Source organism: Sapajus apella, unplaced genomic scaffold, assembly GCF_009761245.1.
Source record: "Sapajus apella isolate SASKATOON/1434 unplaced genomic scaffold, GSC_monkey_1.0 scaffold60, whole genome shotgun sequence".
NCBI classification, from domain to species: Eukaryota; Metazoa; Chordata; class Mammalia; order Primates; family Cebidae; genus Sapajus; species Sapajus apella.
In genome coordinates this window covers 3100471-3115541 of record NW_022437000.1, presented here as the reverse complement: position 1 = coordinate 3115541, position 15071 = coordinate 3100471, and the positions used below count along the sequence as shown (strand labels likewise).

Below are 15071 nucleotides of genomic sequence, written 5' to 3'. Positions count from 1 at the left end.
AAAAAAAAAAAAAAAAAAAAAAAAAAAATACTATATTCATTTTAATTAACAAAGTTTGTAAAATTGAAATAAATGCTACCAAAAAGACATTCACTGAAAAAGCTTTACATAGGTTGAGTAAAAAAATAATACTGCAAGTCCACACCTCCCCCCAAATTGGATTTTTTACCTGTATATACTACACAAATATTCCCATTTTAACACTTTGCACAATTAAACTCAATTTGGAGGTATAAAATGATATAGCAGTAAACAACAGGAACTACGGTTGTAGTTCTAATAGTATGCCAATACAAAATAATAACTCCTATCCCCTTACTCATTTAAAGCACAGAAAACCACTCTGCTGTTAGATAACCACATAAATCCACTTGAAGCCATTGGTTGTCATTCTCCCTCTAGGGTCAGGGAGCCAGAACCTGTAAACAAAGGCCTTATGTGAAGCATGAGGCTGGGAAAAGGAAACAAGTCGACTACTTGGGTTAGCTCTTTCAGGAGCCGGCTGCCTGTCCTTCTCTCCTTCTTGAGGTTCACTCTCTGGGTGGGCACTGCCCTGATCAAAGTCAAGGTAAGGGCAACACCTGAGCTGACCTACCACCAAGTTCTTATGGAAACAGACTGCATCAGTGTCGTCTGTACAGCAGACAACTCATCTAGGAATTAAAGGGCTAACTGGTCTCCAATATTGACTTTCTGTTAATATAGCTCCATTCTCCTTGGAATCGAGCTTCTTTGCCACCCAGTGTGCTAGAATGAGCGGTCTCCAGTCTTCCTCCCTGAGCTTCCCACACCTCCTCGCCATATCTGGGACAAAGGTACGCTGCTCTTAGGTAGGCAGCCTATGTGTTGTGAGGCATTTCCTCCTCAGACTCAGAGGCATTTGCTACTGTTTTAGTATAGACAAGAGAAAAGAAAATTTAACTTAAAATGAGCAGTCTATTAAAATTACTTTAGGATTTACAATTAATTCTAACAAAGACCCATAAAAAGTAGAAAAAAAGACATCCTAGCAACCTTAAACTATCATTAAAAGCAAAAAAGAGACAAGGAAAGTTTATGATGAATTATCTTAGGGAAACAAAAATCGAGGTTTTGCAACCAGCATTTTATGTATTAAATATATCAAATTAACAATTATAAATGCTAGTATAATCCTACAAAATGTTTCAGGATAGGAATTTTTTACTAGTAAAAATTATAAACCTGGCAGCTTTAATTTCTAAGCAAAAGAAAAATGGCCCTATTTTTCACTTGCTGTATCACAGTAATTTGTTCTTTGTGTCAGTAAGTATTAATATTTTTCTGACAGTTCTCAAGGGCTTAACATAGTATCAATTTAACAGAAATAATTTTGTATCTTTAATCTTGAGAAATATTGATTATGGTTTAAAAAGACAGTCAAGAAGAATCTTCAGAGCAGAAATGCTATGAAGATTTCTCTACGGTACATATTTAATGGTAAGTTTAAAAAAATATTCCAGCTATTCATGAAGTTTTTCTTTCCTTTTCTTTTTTTTTTTTTTTTTAACAGACATGATTCTCCATCTAGAAAACATGAAATATTTCAACAGTGTTCAACTGAACAGTACTATCTAGAAAGTCAAACTCACCTGCCAAACCAATAACTACCCTTTAGGCAACATAATGCACTATGATTTCCACTGTGGTCCAAAATAGCAATTTCTTTAGTCCTTAAATTATTAGTAACTGTATATTCAAAATTTTAAAAGTATCACATAACTATTTTGAAGATTTATATAATATTTGAGTGCTATTTATGATGTTAAAGGTGACAATATTCAGGCTGGGTGCAGTGGCTTATGCCTGTAATCCCAGCAGTTGGAGAGGCTGAGGCAGGAGGATTGCCTGAGGCCAGGAGTTTTAGACCACCTTGGGCAACACAGTGAGACCTCTCTCTATAAAGAGTAAAAATTAGCCAGGCATAGTGGCATATGCCTGTAGTCCCAGCTACTCTAGAGAGACTGAGGTGGGGGGATCACTTGAGCCCAGGAGCTGGAGGCAACAGTGAGCTATGATCATGCCATTGTACTATAGCATGAGACTATAGAGTGAGACTCTGTTTCGAAAAAAAAAAAAAAAAAAAAAAAAAAAGTAATTATATTATTGCATTTTATAAGGAATTTTAAAAGAGGGTGTCATACCTTTTTAAATTAAGTCACTGAAACCCAGAGAACAAATGTATTACGAATTGTATACAAAATGCTATTTATCTTCATCCACTGCAAATTATACATGTATTTTTTTCTTTGTAATGTGACCATAAAACTCTAATACTAATTATTTCTAAAGTAAGGGTTTTATTGTGTACTTGCATTGATGATAGAAAGGAACAAGCAGAGATAACTCTAGCTGCCAAGTTCTTCAAATGAAGCTTTACTAATCATCAAGTAAATGCCTTCCTATTTATGTTTTTCTAACTATACAACATAATTCAAACAAAATCCACCAAAACTTGCAAAAGGTCAACCAAAAGAAGAAGAAAAATAATTGGCTATGGCCTTTGTCATAAGGGCCATCTATTTTTAACGGATTCCTAGAATACCTTTTCCTTGTTCTCTAAAGTAGTGACTTGCAAACTATTTTCACAATGTCCCAAAGACATACACTAATCATTAATACATAAAATGAAATTACAGTTTTATGAGTCTGATGAACTGACATTTCCCAGTTTTTTTAAAAAGCTGTTTGTATCCCATTATTTGGCTACCAAATTGGTCAAGACACCTGGTTGAGAAATACTAATCTTTAGGTCTTTATCCAGAAAGATGATTCCTAGTATTTGTATTTTGTTTGGACAAATTGTTTACTATTACATAATAATATGGACATTTCAGAAGACATTTTAATAAAGGAGTTTAAGCTATTATAGAATGGTGATTTCCAGTTCCATATCCCTATGAATTGAGAAATATAAAGTTATCTTTTGTTTATACATTGGGACATTACTGATTTTCCCACTGTAATTCTTTTTATTTAAAAAGAAATAATGAAAATGAAGAATGTCACAGCGGATCTTCACCAGAAAGCTTATTAAATATGTGGTCCTTTTCATATATATATACATATATATATACACGCTTGCTTGTTTTATTTTGAGACAGGGTGGGTCTCTGTTGTCCAGACTGGAGTGAAGTGGTATGATCTCGGCTCACTGTAACCTCTGCCTCCCAGGCTCAAGCGATCTTTCCACTTCAGCCTCCCATAGAGTAGCTGGGACTATAAGCGTGTGCCATTACACCTGGTTAATTTTTGTATTTTTTGCAGAGATGGGGTTTCACCACATTGCCCAGGCTGGTCTCGAACCCCTGAGCTCCAAAGTGCTGGGATTATAGACTTGAGTCACTGTGCCTGGCCCTAAAATACATTTATAGTAGAAATTTTCTTTTCTGAGTTAAATCTGGCCCCAGCAGTAAATCAAAGATTGCTTAACATGCTGCAGGGAGGCTGATCAGACCACTCAGTAGCGATGGCCTTAAAATCTGTTTGTAGTCTTGGCGTAAGCTTTAATTGTCAGTGAACAGTCCTTATTTCTGTTCCTGCTATGTCCACTGCTTTTTATTGTTTCCGCTCTTTCAGAACCAGAATGTATGCAAGAGCAGGAAATAAAGTTCACTTTAAAAAGGTGGAACATTTTATTAATCAAATCATCCAACTGAAAAGTGCTTTTAAAATAATTAAGTGCTTTAGCGTATATGGCTAAAAATAATCACATTCATCTCTATAAAATTTTAAATATGAAAAATTTCAAATGTTACTTGTTATATCTGTAGCAAAAAATGAATGGCATTAAAATTTTTGTATACACAGAGAAAAAGAGTGTTGCAGGAATTCATGGTGGGGAAAAAAAAACCTTTAGAAAAGCAGTATGTCAACAATGCTTTTAAGTACAGCTAAGAGCACTATACTGCAGAATGCAAAGGAAGGAAACTAAGGGAGACTTATTAAAAAAAGGCTTATAATAGTGACAGAAAAAAGTTTACTATGCAAATAAGGCTTTAAGACAGCTTTTTTAAGAACTGACAATCAGTACCTTTTTAAATTTTCCTTGTCGTTTTGCTGCAGACTGCCCCTGGGAGTTAGAACGACATTCTGTAAGAAAACATGCATAATCTACACAGGATGGAGGCATTGTCTTTCAGTTTATGTTCCACCTGTGGTACAGCACTCAGAAGGCTCAGGTCTGTGATCAAGATGGCATGCTTTTAAAGAAAGCAACATTGCCACTTTCATTTCTTAAATAAAAAGAGTACTCAAATATGTTATTACTAAGAGTACAAGTCAACTTCTTATTGAAAAATTTAGTAGATCAAAATCCATTAGTTATGAAAACATTTCTTAAAATAGTAAATTTAGTTGATGGTCTAGAGTCTGATTAAAGGGTACCACAACAATCCCACAGCCTATGCATTCTTATAAACTATGAAAGTCAAAGTGAAGTAAAAGTTACCTTCCCAACTACCAAAAAACAAGAAACGCTAAACTACTGAGAAAAGATTACATAAACAATGTGATGGAGTTATAATTAACTCAACAGCTTTAGGTTACTGCTTTCCCCCAGGAAAGTCTCCCTTGATAAAGAGCAACCATGGTTAACACCACACATTTATAATTTAATTTCACAATTATCTCCTGAAACAATATAGCCAGGAAGTAGTAACTATTTTTGAACTGCTAAAAGAACACTTTTACTAACACCGCTTTTCTGTGATACTCTTCACAAGTAAGCGAACTCTTCAGAAGTGTCATCTGAACAAAAATCCATAGTTGAAGCTCAAAAGCTGAAGCAGCTATGCTTCCCATGTAATGAAATCTACAAAAAACACTACCAGGATTTCTCAAATCAGTGCATGTATTAACGACAAATCATTAACAACTGATTTACTTCAAATTACACTAAACTATGTATGTATAAACAGTATAAACTGAAATGAGATCCAAGAAATGTCAGGATAGGCAACTTTTTCTAAGCACAAATTTCCCCCATTATGCTTCAATGACAGTAAATAAATGGCCTTTGGTTTGATAGTGGCAAGAAATACGTATAATTCTTAAGAGGTATGAGATTTACTCATTTTGAGAACAGCAGTTATGCAGCAGGCTTACTTAGCTTTGTAAGAACACTAAAGACAAATGCAAAACTGTTAAGAATGACAACTTCTACTGGCATTGAGCCGAAACGATTATTATGACAAAAGGTGATAATCTATATAAATACCATTCTCATAATAAATTTGTAATGAAAACACAGAAGGAAAAAACAAAAACAGGTATGTAACTGTAAAATTTTAACATTTATCTCTAAACTACAACAACCAGAAAAATTTCTGACAAAAAGCATAATTTTGAAACTAAAAGGCAATACCAAAAGAAAGATCTCATATTTTCCTAGTTAACCAAGTGAAATTCCAACAAGAAAGGTCTGTGTTAGTGTGACGAAATACATTTAGAGTAATACTTGTTCTGACTACTTTTTAAAAGCACCCCAAGATAATCTGATTTATTCCTATGTCCATAATCTGATATTGGTTAAATTTCTATAACATGTTCTAATCTTAAACATCCCATTTATTTAAGCCAAGTTTTATCTGTATTTACATGTTTCACAGGAAGTTCAAGGGCCTGAGAACATAGGCTTTTGAAAAAGAAGCCTAAATATTTCAAAAGTAGGATACATTTTAAAAGACAACCAAATATTAACTGACCTTCACTAGTAACCTGGGAAAAAAGAATTAAAATGTTTTTTCCCAGAGTATCTTCTCTTTTACCCATTCTGAAATACAGAATTAAGTCCTATCTTTAAAGAAATGGAAATTTTGAAATAGGTAATTTCAGTGTTAAAAAAAACTGATACTTACAGCTTTCTTTCCTAGTTCAGTCTTTGACAACGTTAAGGATCCTGCAAGATAGCATCCAGGTCCTGCCCCTTTAGGTATTCTAAATAAGAGAATTCAAAGAGAAAAAAAGCAACAAAAGAGAAAGTTTCACAAAGACAAGTAAGGGGAAAAACATGAAAACAATTCCACACTGAGTTCATTCCCATAGCTAAGACTTCAAAAATCAAAGGAAGAAATAACTTCAGCCAAAATGATAAGTTACAACTTACTCTAAATTTAGCCTGGATGTCATAAACTTGCATTAAAAGGACTACAGTGTATAAGATGTGCAGAAAGTATAAACAATGTTATCACTTACTTATCGTCAGGTAAGGAAGTAACAAAGAATGGCTGGTTATATTTGGGTGGTAGTGTCAAACTGCTTGATTTCTTCTTCCCTAGAAGTGCAAAACTATGATTTTCATGAATATCTAAGCTCAAGGTATTAGATAATCTATGAGAAACAATAAATGGAAGGTCTTTAAGGCGTTCCAAGTCACTGATTTGCTCATGGCGAATCTGCAGTCGAACTGTATAATCTCCTTTCTCCAGTTTCAAAGAATACTAAAAAAGAAAACATTTGGGAAAAGTAAGTTTAACTAAGTCAACTAAAATCACAGAAAGAGGATAAAGTGAAAGTCACCATTTATAGACTTGCTCCTAATATGTGAGGTAAGGTATAAGTCACCATCCAGACGTTCACATACACACAAAGTCCCTGGTATGCTGGTGAGCAAACAGGATGAAGGACATCAAGTGACTTGCCTAATGTCATACAACAGTAAAGTATAAGACAGCTGAGGTCAAATCTGACTCCAAAGTCCTCATTCTTTCCAGAATAACAGAATACTCCCACATTTTTAGCAAAACTCAGTATTTGTTGGAGAATGACAAAAGCAATGATTTTCTAGTTCCTGGGTCCCTCCGAGACAGATAAGAAACACCAAAAAAATTAGCAAAATTAAGGCACCATAGAATATGTAGAACAAATGCACACACATATGTGTAACATATGATTTCTGGTAATCCTTATTTACTTTTAGAGACAAGGACTCACTATGGTGCCCAGGCTGAAGTACAGTGGCTGTTACCTGGTGCAGTCATAGTACACCATGGCCTAGGGCTCCAGGGCTCAGATGCTCTTCCCCTCTCAGCTTCCTGAGTAGATGGGACCACAGGCATGTGCCACCATATCTAACTGATCTTCAAATTACAACCAAAATGTCACCCCTTTATTACAGACAGGAAAAGCAGGAAACCAATAAAGATCAAGGAATACAAATCTATTACCCAGTTAACAGGTTCAAGAGGGTAAGATGCTGTATCCTGTGTCAGCCAAAGTAACCAAAGTAATGCACTACAGTAAGCCAGTCTGTAATGAGATGTGACTGCTATTTGCTTAGAGGAAAAAAGATATTCCTTTAACAATTAACTGAAAAAAATCTCCATAAATTATTTTCATTTTTCAGCATAAAATTGTAAATGTTACAGGAAAGATCTCCTTTCTTTGTAGTAATATCTAAGGGATGAAATGTCTATAAATTATGTGATTTTTTCCCTTTCAACGAAACAGCACAAAGCATAGTATATGTAGTAAGTGCTCATTACAGTGTTGTCCAATGAGGAAGTAAATTTAAAAGTACAAATGAACTGAAGACAAAGGCCCTGGCCACTGCTGCAGGGCTCTCTTTAGCCCTTTCAGACTTGGGATCATTTCAAGAGACTCACCTATCTTTGATGTATGCTTTGATGATTTTCCCTTCAGATAGGTAGACTCAGTGTGTAGGAAGGAGAAACACTACACACTAGAAGAAGCTATGCTGACCAGTGTCTGCCAGCTTCACGCTTGTCCTCTAATTCAGCACAACTATGTGGTGAAAAAGTTGACACAACCTGTTCTTCACCAACTATAACAAACAACAGCTTCTCACGGTTTGCAAAAGTACTAAATGCAAAGTTATGGAGGTTTTTTTTTTTTTAAGTATAACAAGAAACCAGGATTTTGTTAGTTAAGAAAACAGCTCCTGTTAATTCTAAAAATCACCATCAATTTTATACCTGATGTGGATAGGCGTCGCCTGAACCCATCTGTCTTTTGTTCTGGTCAAAAATAATCCACAGTTGGCTGTCAAATTCAGATTCATATAATAGTTCACAAAGTAATGGGCAGCTTGGAGTTACTTCCCCACTCTTGGGCTATTAAAAAAAAAAAGTACTTGGCATGATTTGCATATAATTTCTGATACAAATTTTTAATATTGCTATTGACATGAGACTTTCATATAAAAAGCATTAAAAATAGTTGAGGTAAATTTTTTTGAAAATACAGAACATATAGTATTTTGGCACTCATAAAATTCACTGTTCCCTTACCACCATCAGAAGGCAGATGGTATTTCTGAGGCATCTAATAACCCCTGGGTCACCACTGGACAGCTATCAGTGATTTTATAAACTAAGGCTCAAGGCTTGGTCACCACTCAATTACATTTTAAGACTTTACAACTCAATGGTACTAACCTACAAATTATAATTTCCTAAAGAGTAATTTCAAATTAACCAATGTTAATTGGTTCTGTTTCACATATATACCATATACACTATCCTTCCATTTTGACTTTATGAATCATAAATAAAACAGAAAAGTTCATCCTAAGGGTATAATTTTCTAGGCAAACACTTACTTGATGAAAGTTATATGTCAGGACCATCTCATACAGTTGACGGTTATTTGGCAAAACATCTCTTGATCCTAAAGGTTTTGTTTTTGCACTCACTGGACTGTAACGAGAAAACTACATAACTGATTTGATTCAAGAGTTCATTAAATGAGACAAAACCATAAGCAACAAAATTTGTAACATATTGCAAAAAGTGATAGATGAACCTTCCTGAGAGCTATCCTTTTCAGTATATTCTACAATATTTTATTCCTTAACTTACATAATTCTTTGATTGAATCGTATCAATACATAGTTTAAATATTGCAATAAATATTACAAAGGCAATCTTTTCATGACAAAAACATTTTCAAATGTCAACAAATAGCTCTTAACACAACCAAATCCCAACACTGGGGCGACAACTCTAAAAGCGTTGCAGGACAGGTTGTGATTTGGGCCCCTTGTGCAAACTGCTGACAGCGCTGGACTGTGCACAGCACGGGCCACCCCAGGTCCCTGCTGCTCACCACAGCGGAGCAATGGCCACACTCAGCCCTCCTCCTGGCCGACGGAATGCTATTTCATATTTTTGGTAGTCCTCTGAAGCAAGTTACTAACATACAGGTTTTATAAAGGGAAAAAAACAGACACTGAAGAGTAAGTTTTAAATATAGTTTAAAATTTCAGTGAAACATAGTCTACTCCTTTAAATTTAGCTCCAATTTTTGAGATTTGGGAAGAAGACATTAAGATGATATAAACTGGATATACCTTCAAAAGCTGGAGGTTTTAATTTGTATTGATAATTCTAGGAGGCAGTATATCTCTAGGCCTTACCGTGTCACTGACTATTGTCCCTAATTGGTTATTTTAATGCACTTATGACTAGGCATCACGCTGATGAGTAAGGTCAGACGGAATAATAGAAAGCAGGCATCTTTATGACCCAGTGAGTGTGTGAACACAGGTCAAGGTGCCCCGCTTTTCTAATGGGAGCTTACATGCCGTGCTAGGCTTCATGCTGATGAATTAGGGTCAGACTAAACAATAGAAAGCAGGTATCTTTACGACACAATGTGTGTGAACACAAGTCAAGGTGCCCTGGTTTTCTAAGGGGACATGCTGAGGCACAAACAGCAGACTATAGTACTTAAGTTCCTACCACTCAATAAAAATGTCAGTATTGCAGCTTCTAAAAATGACTGCGTTAGGATACACAAAATAATCGGAAAGAACGTTAACTTGCTATTTTACGGCAAGAAATAAAAAGGTATAACGTCCAGTGATCCTAAATAGTCATGACTGGGATCGGCGATCCACCATCTTTGACTTTGCTGGTCAGGTGGGACAGTGAGGCTAGAAGCTGATACTGGGGCTGCCTTGCAGAGATCTGCAAGGATAAAATTCTCACCACTAGCATGCTGGTTGATTTTTTTAAAAAAAGTCTCTTTTATAAGAGGGTAAGAGATCCCCCCATCTATATTCAATATTGGTAGCGCCTAAAACATTGAATGATACCGTAGTGTTTGGACCCAGCTCTTCAAAGTTATGCAGGGAGCCAGATCTTCGTATTTCAAGGAGGACTGAACATCAAAACGGTTGATTCCTTCCGATGCATGCTACAAAAGATATTTATCAAATTACTTTCTCAAACTTTACTAAAAATAAGCAATATTTTGTACCTAAAATAAATGTGTTCAATATAAACTTTATAAGTACCCACACACAAAGACTGCTGTTATTTTCAGAACCATAGGTAATTTCCCCTTATTAAAGTTTAAATCTCACCAATGAAATTATTCTTCAGTAACACAAGTAACGGACATCAAAAATCATGGAAAATATTGTGTAACTTACAATGTTTAACTGAGGAGCAGTACACACTATCCCATGGAAAGAAATGGTATAATCAATGTTGACATCACTGAGACTTGCCCACCAACGAGCAATGCAAAATTCAATTGCTTTTCCACCCTGCAAATAAAAGTAAAAGTAAATAAAACATATCTCTTTTTTTCTCAAATTACAGAATATAAATACTAGCTGTTTCAGAGCAATTCTATGTTTTCAAACTTTTCCTGTTTGTAGCAAGAAAACTCGAAAACCTTTTAACAGCTATGCTGAGTCAGACAAATCATTTGCAGAGATATGGTGCAGGTATTTAAATATACATAGTTATTTACTCATAATCCTATGCTTCTTATCATAAAAGATCCTAGGCAGCTTCTGAAAGCAGATAAAAGTAAATGTGCTTTTCTTATCTCAAAGTGGAATAAAAAATTAGGACCAAAAGAAAAATAATCAAGAATAATGACACAAGAAAGATACAACTTTGTAAGTCATATTCAATAGGCACAGTTGAGTTTGGGCTCACAGCTGCCTGGCAACCAAAACAAACTGATGTTACAGTCATTTACATCTTTCTCCCTTTTAAAAAATAAACATAAGAAAAGGGGGAAAAAACCTGCTGTTAGCATTGAGTTTTTAATTAAGTTTTCTAGTAATCAGTGAATTTAAAAGTTTAAAAAGATGGATCATGTAACACTGATCCATGGAAGAACACAAATGAAAATAACCAGAAACAAAGAGATACTGGGAAAATCCCACAACCATCTGAAAACACAAAGGAGCAAGTTGAAGGGAGAACAGCAGTACTTTCACCTTCCATGGAAGAAGGGCTAGTCATTTCCAACACCACAGACAAGAATGCAGATCTGCCATCATTTGAGATAACTCAGACATGAAGCAGTAGCAGTTTCCCTATAATGCAAATTAGCTTCATAGCTTCTTAACAACCTGGCATTAGTAAATTAAATTAAATGACATGCAAACAAGTCTTCAAGGAATAATCTAAATCAGGATCCAAACTACAAGGCACCAGAATCTACCAGACTAGTATGTTTCTTTGACTACACTATTCAAGAATTAAAGAGATGAATATTTACCTCCAACTTGGTTTCAAGTACCCTAATTAGATTTTCTATCTTCCTACTTCATTTTTGTAGCATTAAAAAAATACACAATTCCAATGTGCTAAATACAAACTATAAAATCAAATACAAATACCTAGTCTTAGCTCATACCGAAAAGGTAAATAAATTGTTTTAGGATTATAACTGTAATTAAACTTACTAGGACAGGAAAAGCTTCAGTCAGTGTTCCTTTCTCTGGAAGAGAACAAAACTTATAGAATTCATGGCTTCGATATGCTCTTTGCTTCACAAGCTGGACTGCATGAAGAACAAACTTTGCTGACACCTCAGAAGAACACGAACACACTGTCACTTCTAAAATAGGAAGGAAAGAAGCAAAGCTTTAAACTTGTAAGACTAAAATTGACATAAAGTGGCTTGAATAATTCCCATTTAGGGAATTAACAGGGATCAAAATAAAATGATATACTCAAATGAAATCTGCATATATTTCCTTAAAAACAAACAATCAACAAAATATTAATAAAGTTAGAAGGGCAGCAGATTTTCTATGGGAAAGAAAAGAAACGGTTAAAAAGAACCACTATGATGCTGTGAACACCAAGAAACAGCAAACTGTCATAGATGCACACGCAATTATATTAATCGGTACCTTTTAAAATCTCTCCTTGTTTTAGCTGAAAACCTATCGATTCCTGATAAAGTAAGGAAGGTTGTATTTTTGGAAACCTCTATTTGTTATCATGCCTCAGTTCCTCATTGGTAACTTTTCCTATTCTCTCCTTTTGGTCTACTTGTGTGCTGGGTGCTTCTGAAAGCCTGACAGGACTACGCATGCTTAACTTTACTCTGAGGCAGCGCGGAGGTAAGTCACAATCACTGCAGTGCCAGATTGGAAGCTACTCTAAAGAACATCCAAACGAATACAAGGGAACTAAAGCAAGGACCAATCCCACGGTGCACAAAACCAAGTGGGCACAGAGCTCTCAGAACCCAGCCAGTTGCTAAGAATACAAAATCTAGTGTTATGACAATATTTCTAATTATTTGAAATAAAACTAAGACTGCTAAATGCTCTGAACTACTTGCATTCGGCTCATTTGATAATTTTTATTTAAAAAATAAATTATTTTCAGTACCAACCTAAACCAATCATAATCAGGGCATTATAATGACTGCCATTTATCACTAAACAAATACCCAATTCGGTATTAATTAACCATAGCTTTGTATTCTTTAATTTACAGTGCACATTTTACAAGAGCCTGGAGCTGTATAACTCCAAGGGACCCTATGAGACTGGTACCCCAGAACTGTTCAACGCAGCAACTCTTGACTCCACTCCACCAAAAGTACTGTCAAATTTGAGTATAATCCCAAAGAAGACAAGCTATGTACCAAGTACTCTATAACATCTCTAATCCTTACAACAGACTAAAAACTATATTTATAGTTGACATAGAAGTTCAGATCATTTAGAAATCTGCCCCAGGTAAACATTAGTGTATGGCAGAGTGTGGATCTGAACCCAGACTTCTCAGTTTCCAAAGCCTGTGCCTTGCTACTACTCCATGCTGCCTCCCTCCAATCCAATTTTCTTAACTCAGTATCTTGGACTAGATGCTCCTAAGGCCTCTGGAAGCAAGGTCCTTGTTTAAGCAGCTCACCACCTTAGCCCACTGAAAAGGTCCTGGCATACAGATGGTACAGAAACAGATGCTTAATGAATGAGTCTAGTACAACCCCTGATAATCCTCAGAAGCCTCTCAATGCTGCAATAGCTTCATTGTAACCCAGTGTGCAAATTAACAGGCTATATTGAGTGCTGTTTAATTCATTGCTTTAGCCCTCAGCTTTTGCCATTATTTTGCCCTTACCTAGTTCCATAAAACAAGAAAAGTCTTGCATTTCCTGTGATACCAGGTGACAGACAGACTGCATACAGATAGATGACCAGAAGACGGTATGAAGAACCAAATACAACCAGCAATTCCCAAACCAGGTCACACGTGTGATTCCAGTATTTCATTTTCAATCAAGTATTAGATGTAAATATATCTGTACTTTCGTAATAGTATAGAAAACACACTCCTAAGTGAAACATAAGCCATTTTTACTAACACCTACTTATCTTATAGGGTTCTGCTGAGACTAGACAAGATACTCTCTATAAAGTACTTAGCAGAGGGGCAAATCCAAGAAGTATCAACGATGCTGGCTACTAATTTAAATTTGGGCAAGGGTGACACTTTCTTGACTGCCCATATTTGCCTCCTTTGAGTGAGCTTTGACAGTTGACATACCATCCCGCCCCCCTCCCATACTGACTGCTAAACTGTAAATTTAGGACATATAAATTGTGAAGGAAAATATGGTATTACCCACAGCTCTCGCATAAAAGAATGACATGAGCACTCTCATAGGACTGTAACATGTTAATTCAAGAGCATTGTTTTAGGCAATCATTTACCCTCAAAATTTCAGACACTGAAGTGAAAATCTTTTATAAGCTTCTAATTTGATTATAGAGCTTTAAAGATTAAAGCTCTATTTCTAATATTCTAAGAGTTTAACGGTTTGAGGTTTAAGCAACAGCTGGATTTAAACTAATTTGTAGTATTTTAAAAATCATTACCTGATAAGGCATTATTCTAAATTAAGCTCAAATCTTAAATATTAAAAAGATCTTGATGCCCTAATTTGCTGTATGAGCCAATGCAAAATAGTACTAGATCTTAAAACGTTTTGAACTTTATAGAAAATCTAAGGTGCCCAAATACATATAGTAGTATCAGGGAAATCTATGTTACACATAAATGAACCTCACATAGTTATAGTCATTAGAATGTAAACAGATAAGTGATCACGCAGATTTTAACTTTACCTACCAGCCCATGTTGCACCCTCAGGAACCTCAATAAAATGCCTTCGAATCTGACCAGGTTTAAAGTGTACATCTGTAAAGGCTAGATCATAATGTGATGACTCATTTACTCTGAAAATTAATAAAAGTAAATAATTAAATGTAACACTCTCTTAAAAGTTTTATATTTATAATAAAAACCACAGAAACTCTAGATTTTATTGGACAAATGCAAAATAACAGTTCATTAGAAATAAACACAGGGACTTAAAAGCTGGTTACAAAACAGCAGGTGCAATATTATCCAATTTTTGCAGTAGGTTAGCAGAGATAACCTCTAAATAGCAGAGTATAGATGATTCTGCTTTTTGTCTATTTCATGATTTTAAGATACGTTCACACACACTATTAAGAAAGCACTCTCTTTTTTTCTTAAAGGCATTCTACAACATTCACAGAATTTTCCAATTACCAGATTCCAAACTACAGTGAGTCCTAGATTAAAGGTAAAGTTTTATGTCACTGATATTACAGCTGTGAGATTGGTGTTAAATTAAGCTCCCCCTGTAGCTTCAAAACACTCCCATGACGTAAAATAGAAAAGAAAGGCAAACTACTTTCAAAGCATTTTTGTAAGAAATCCGTGAAACATAAAGTTCAAACGTATAACTACCTGCTATGGAAAGAAATTTTATGCTAAAGATAAATTCTTGTCAGT

At 35.2% G+C, this 15071-nt stretch overlaps 1 protein-coding gene across 5 annotated transcripts in view; it reads right to left on the bottom strand.

Annotated features, from left to right (window-relative positions):
- The window catches only part of TPP2 (tripeptidyl peptidase 2), a 77361-nt gene that overhangs the window by 19218 nt on the left and 43072 nt on the right, over positions 1 to 15071 (bottom strand). For 3 of the 5 annotated variants that reach the window (XR_004259187.1, XM_032246173.1, XM_032246175.1), the window contains exons 16-24: positions 14379 to 14485; positions 11690 to 11844; positions 10415 to 10531; positions 10076 to 10176; positions 8579 to 8675; positions 7953 to 8090; positions 6214 to 6458; positions 5877 to 5955; positions 4052 to 4090 (exon numbers count right to left, since the gene is read on the bottom strand). Coding sequence is in view for 3 of the 5 variants with exons in the window: in XM_032246173.1 (XP_032102064.1) it covers positions 4052 to 4090; positions 5877 to 5955; positions 6214 to 6458; positions 7953 to 8090; positions 8579 to 8675; positions 10076 to 10176; positions 10415 to 10531; positions 11690 to 11844; positions 14379 to 14485 (1078 nt within the window). In the remaining 2 variants the exon portion in view is untranslated. The remainder of the gene's footprint in view (positions 1 to 4051; positions 4091 to 5876; positions 5956 to 6213; positions 6459 to 7952; positions 8091 to 8578; positions 8676 to 10075; positions 10177 to 10414; positions 10532 to 11689; positions 11845 to 14378; positions 14486 to 15071) is intronic. The other 2 variants (XR_004259188.1, XM_032246174.1) reach the window with 1 other exon arrangement.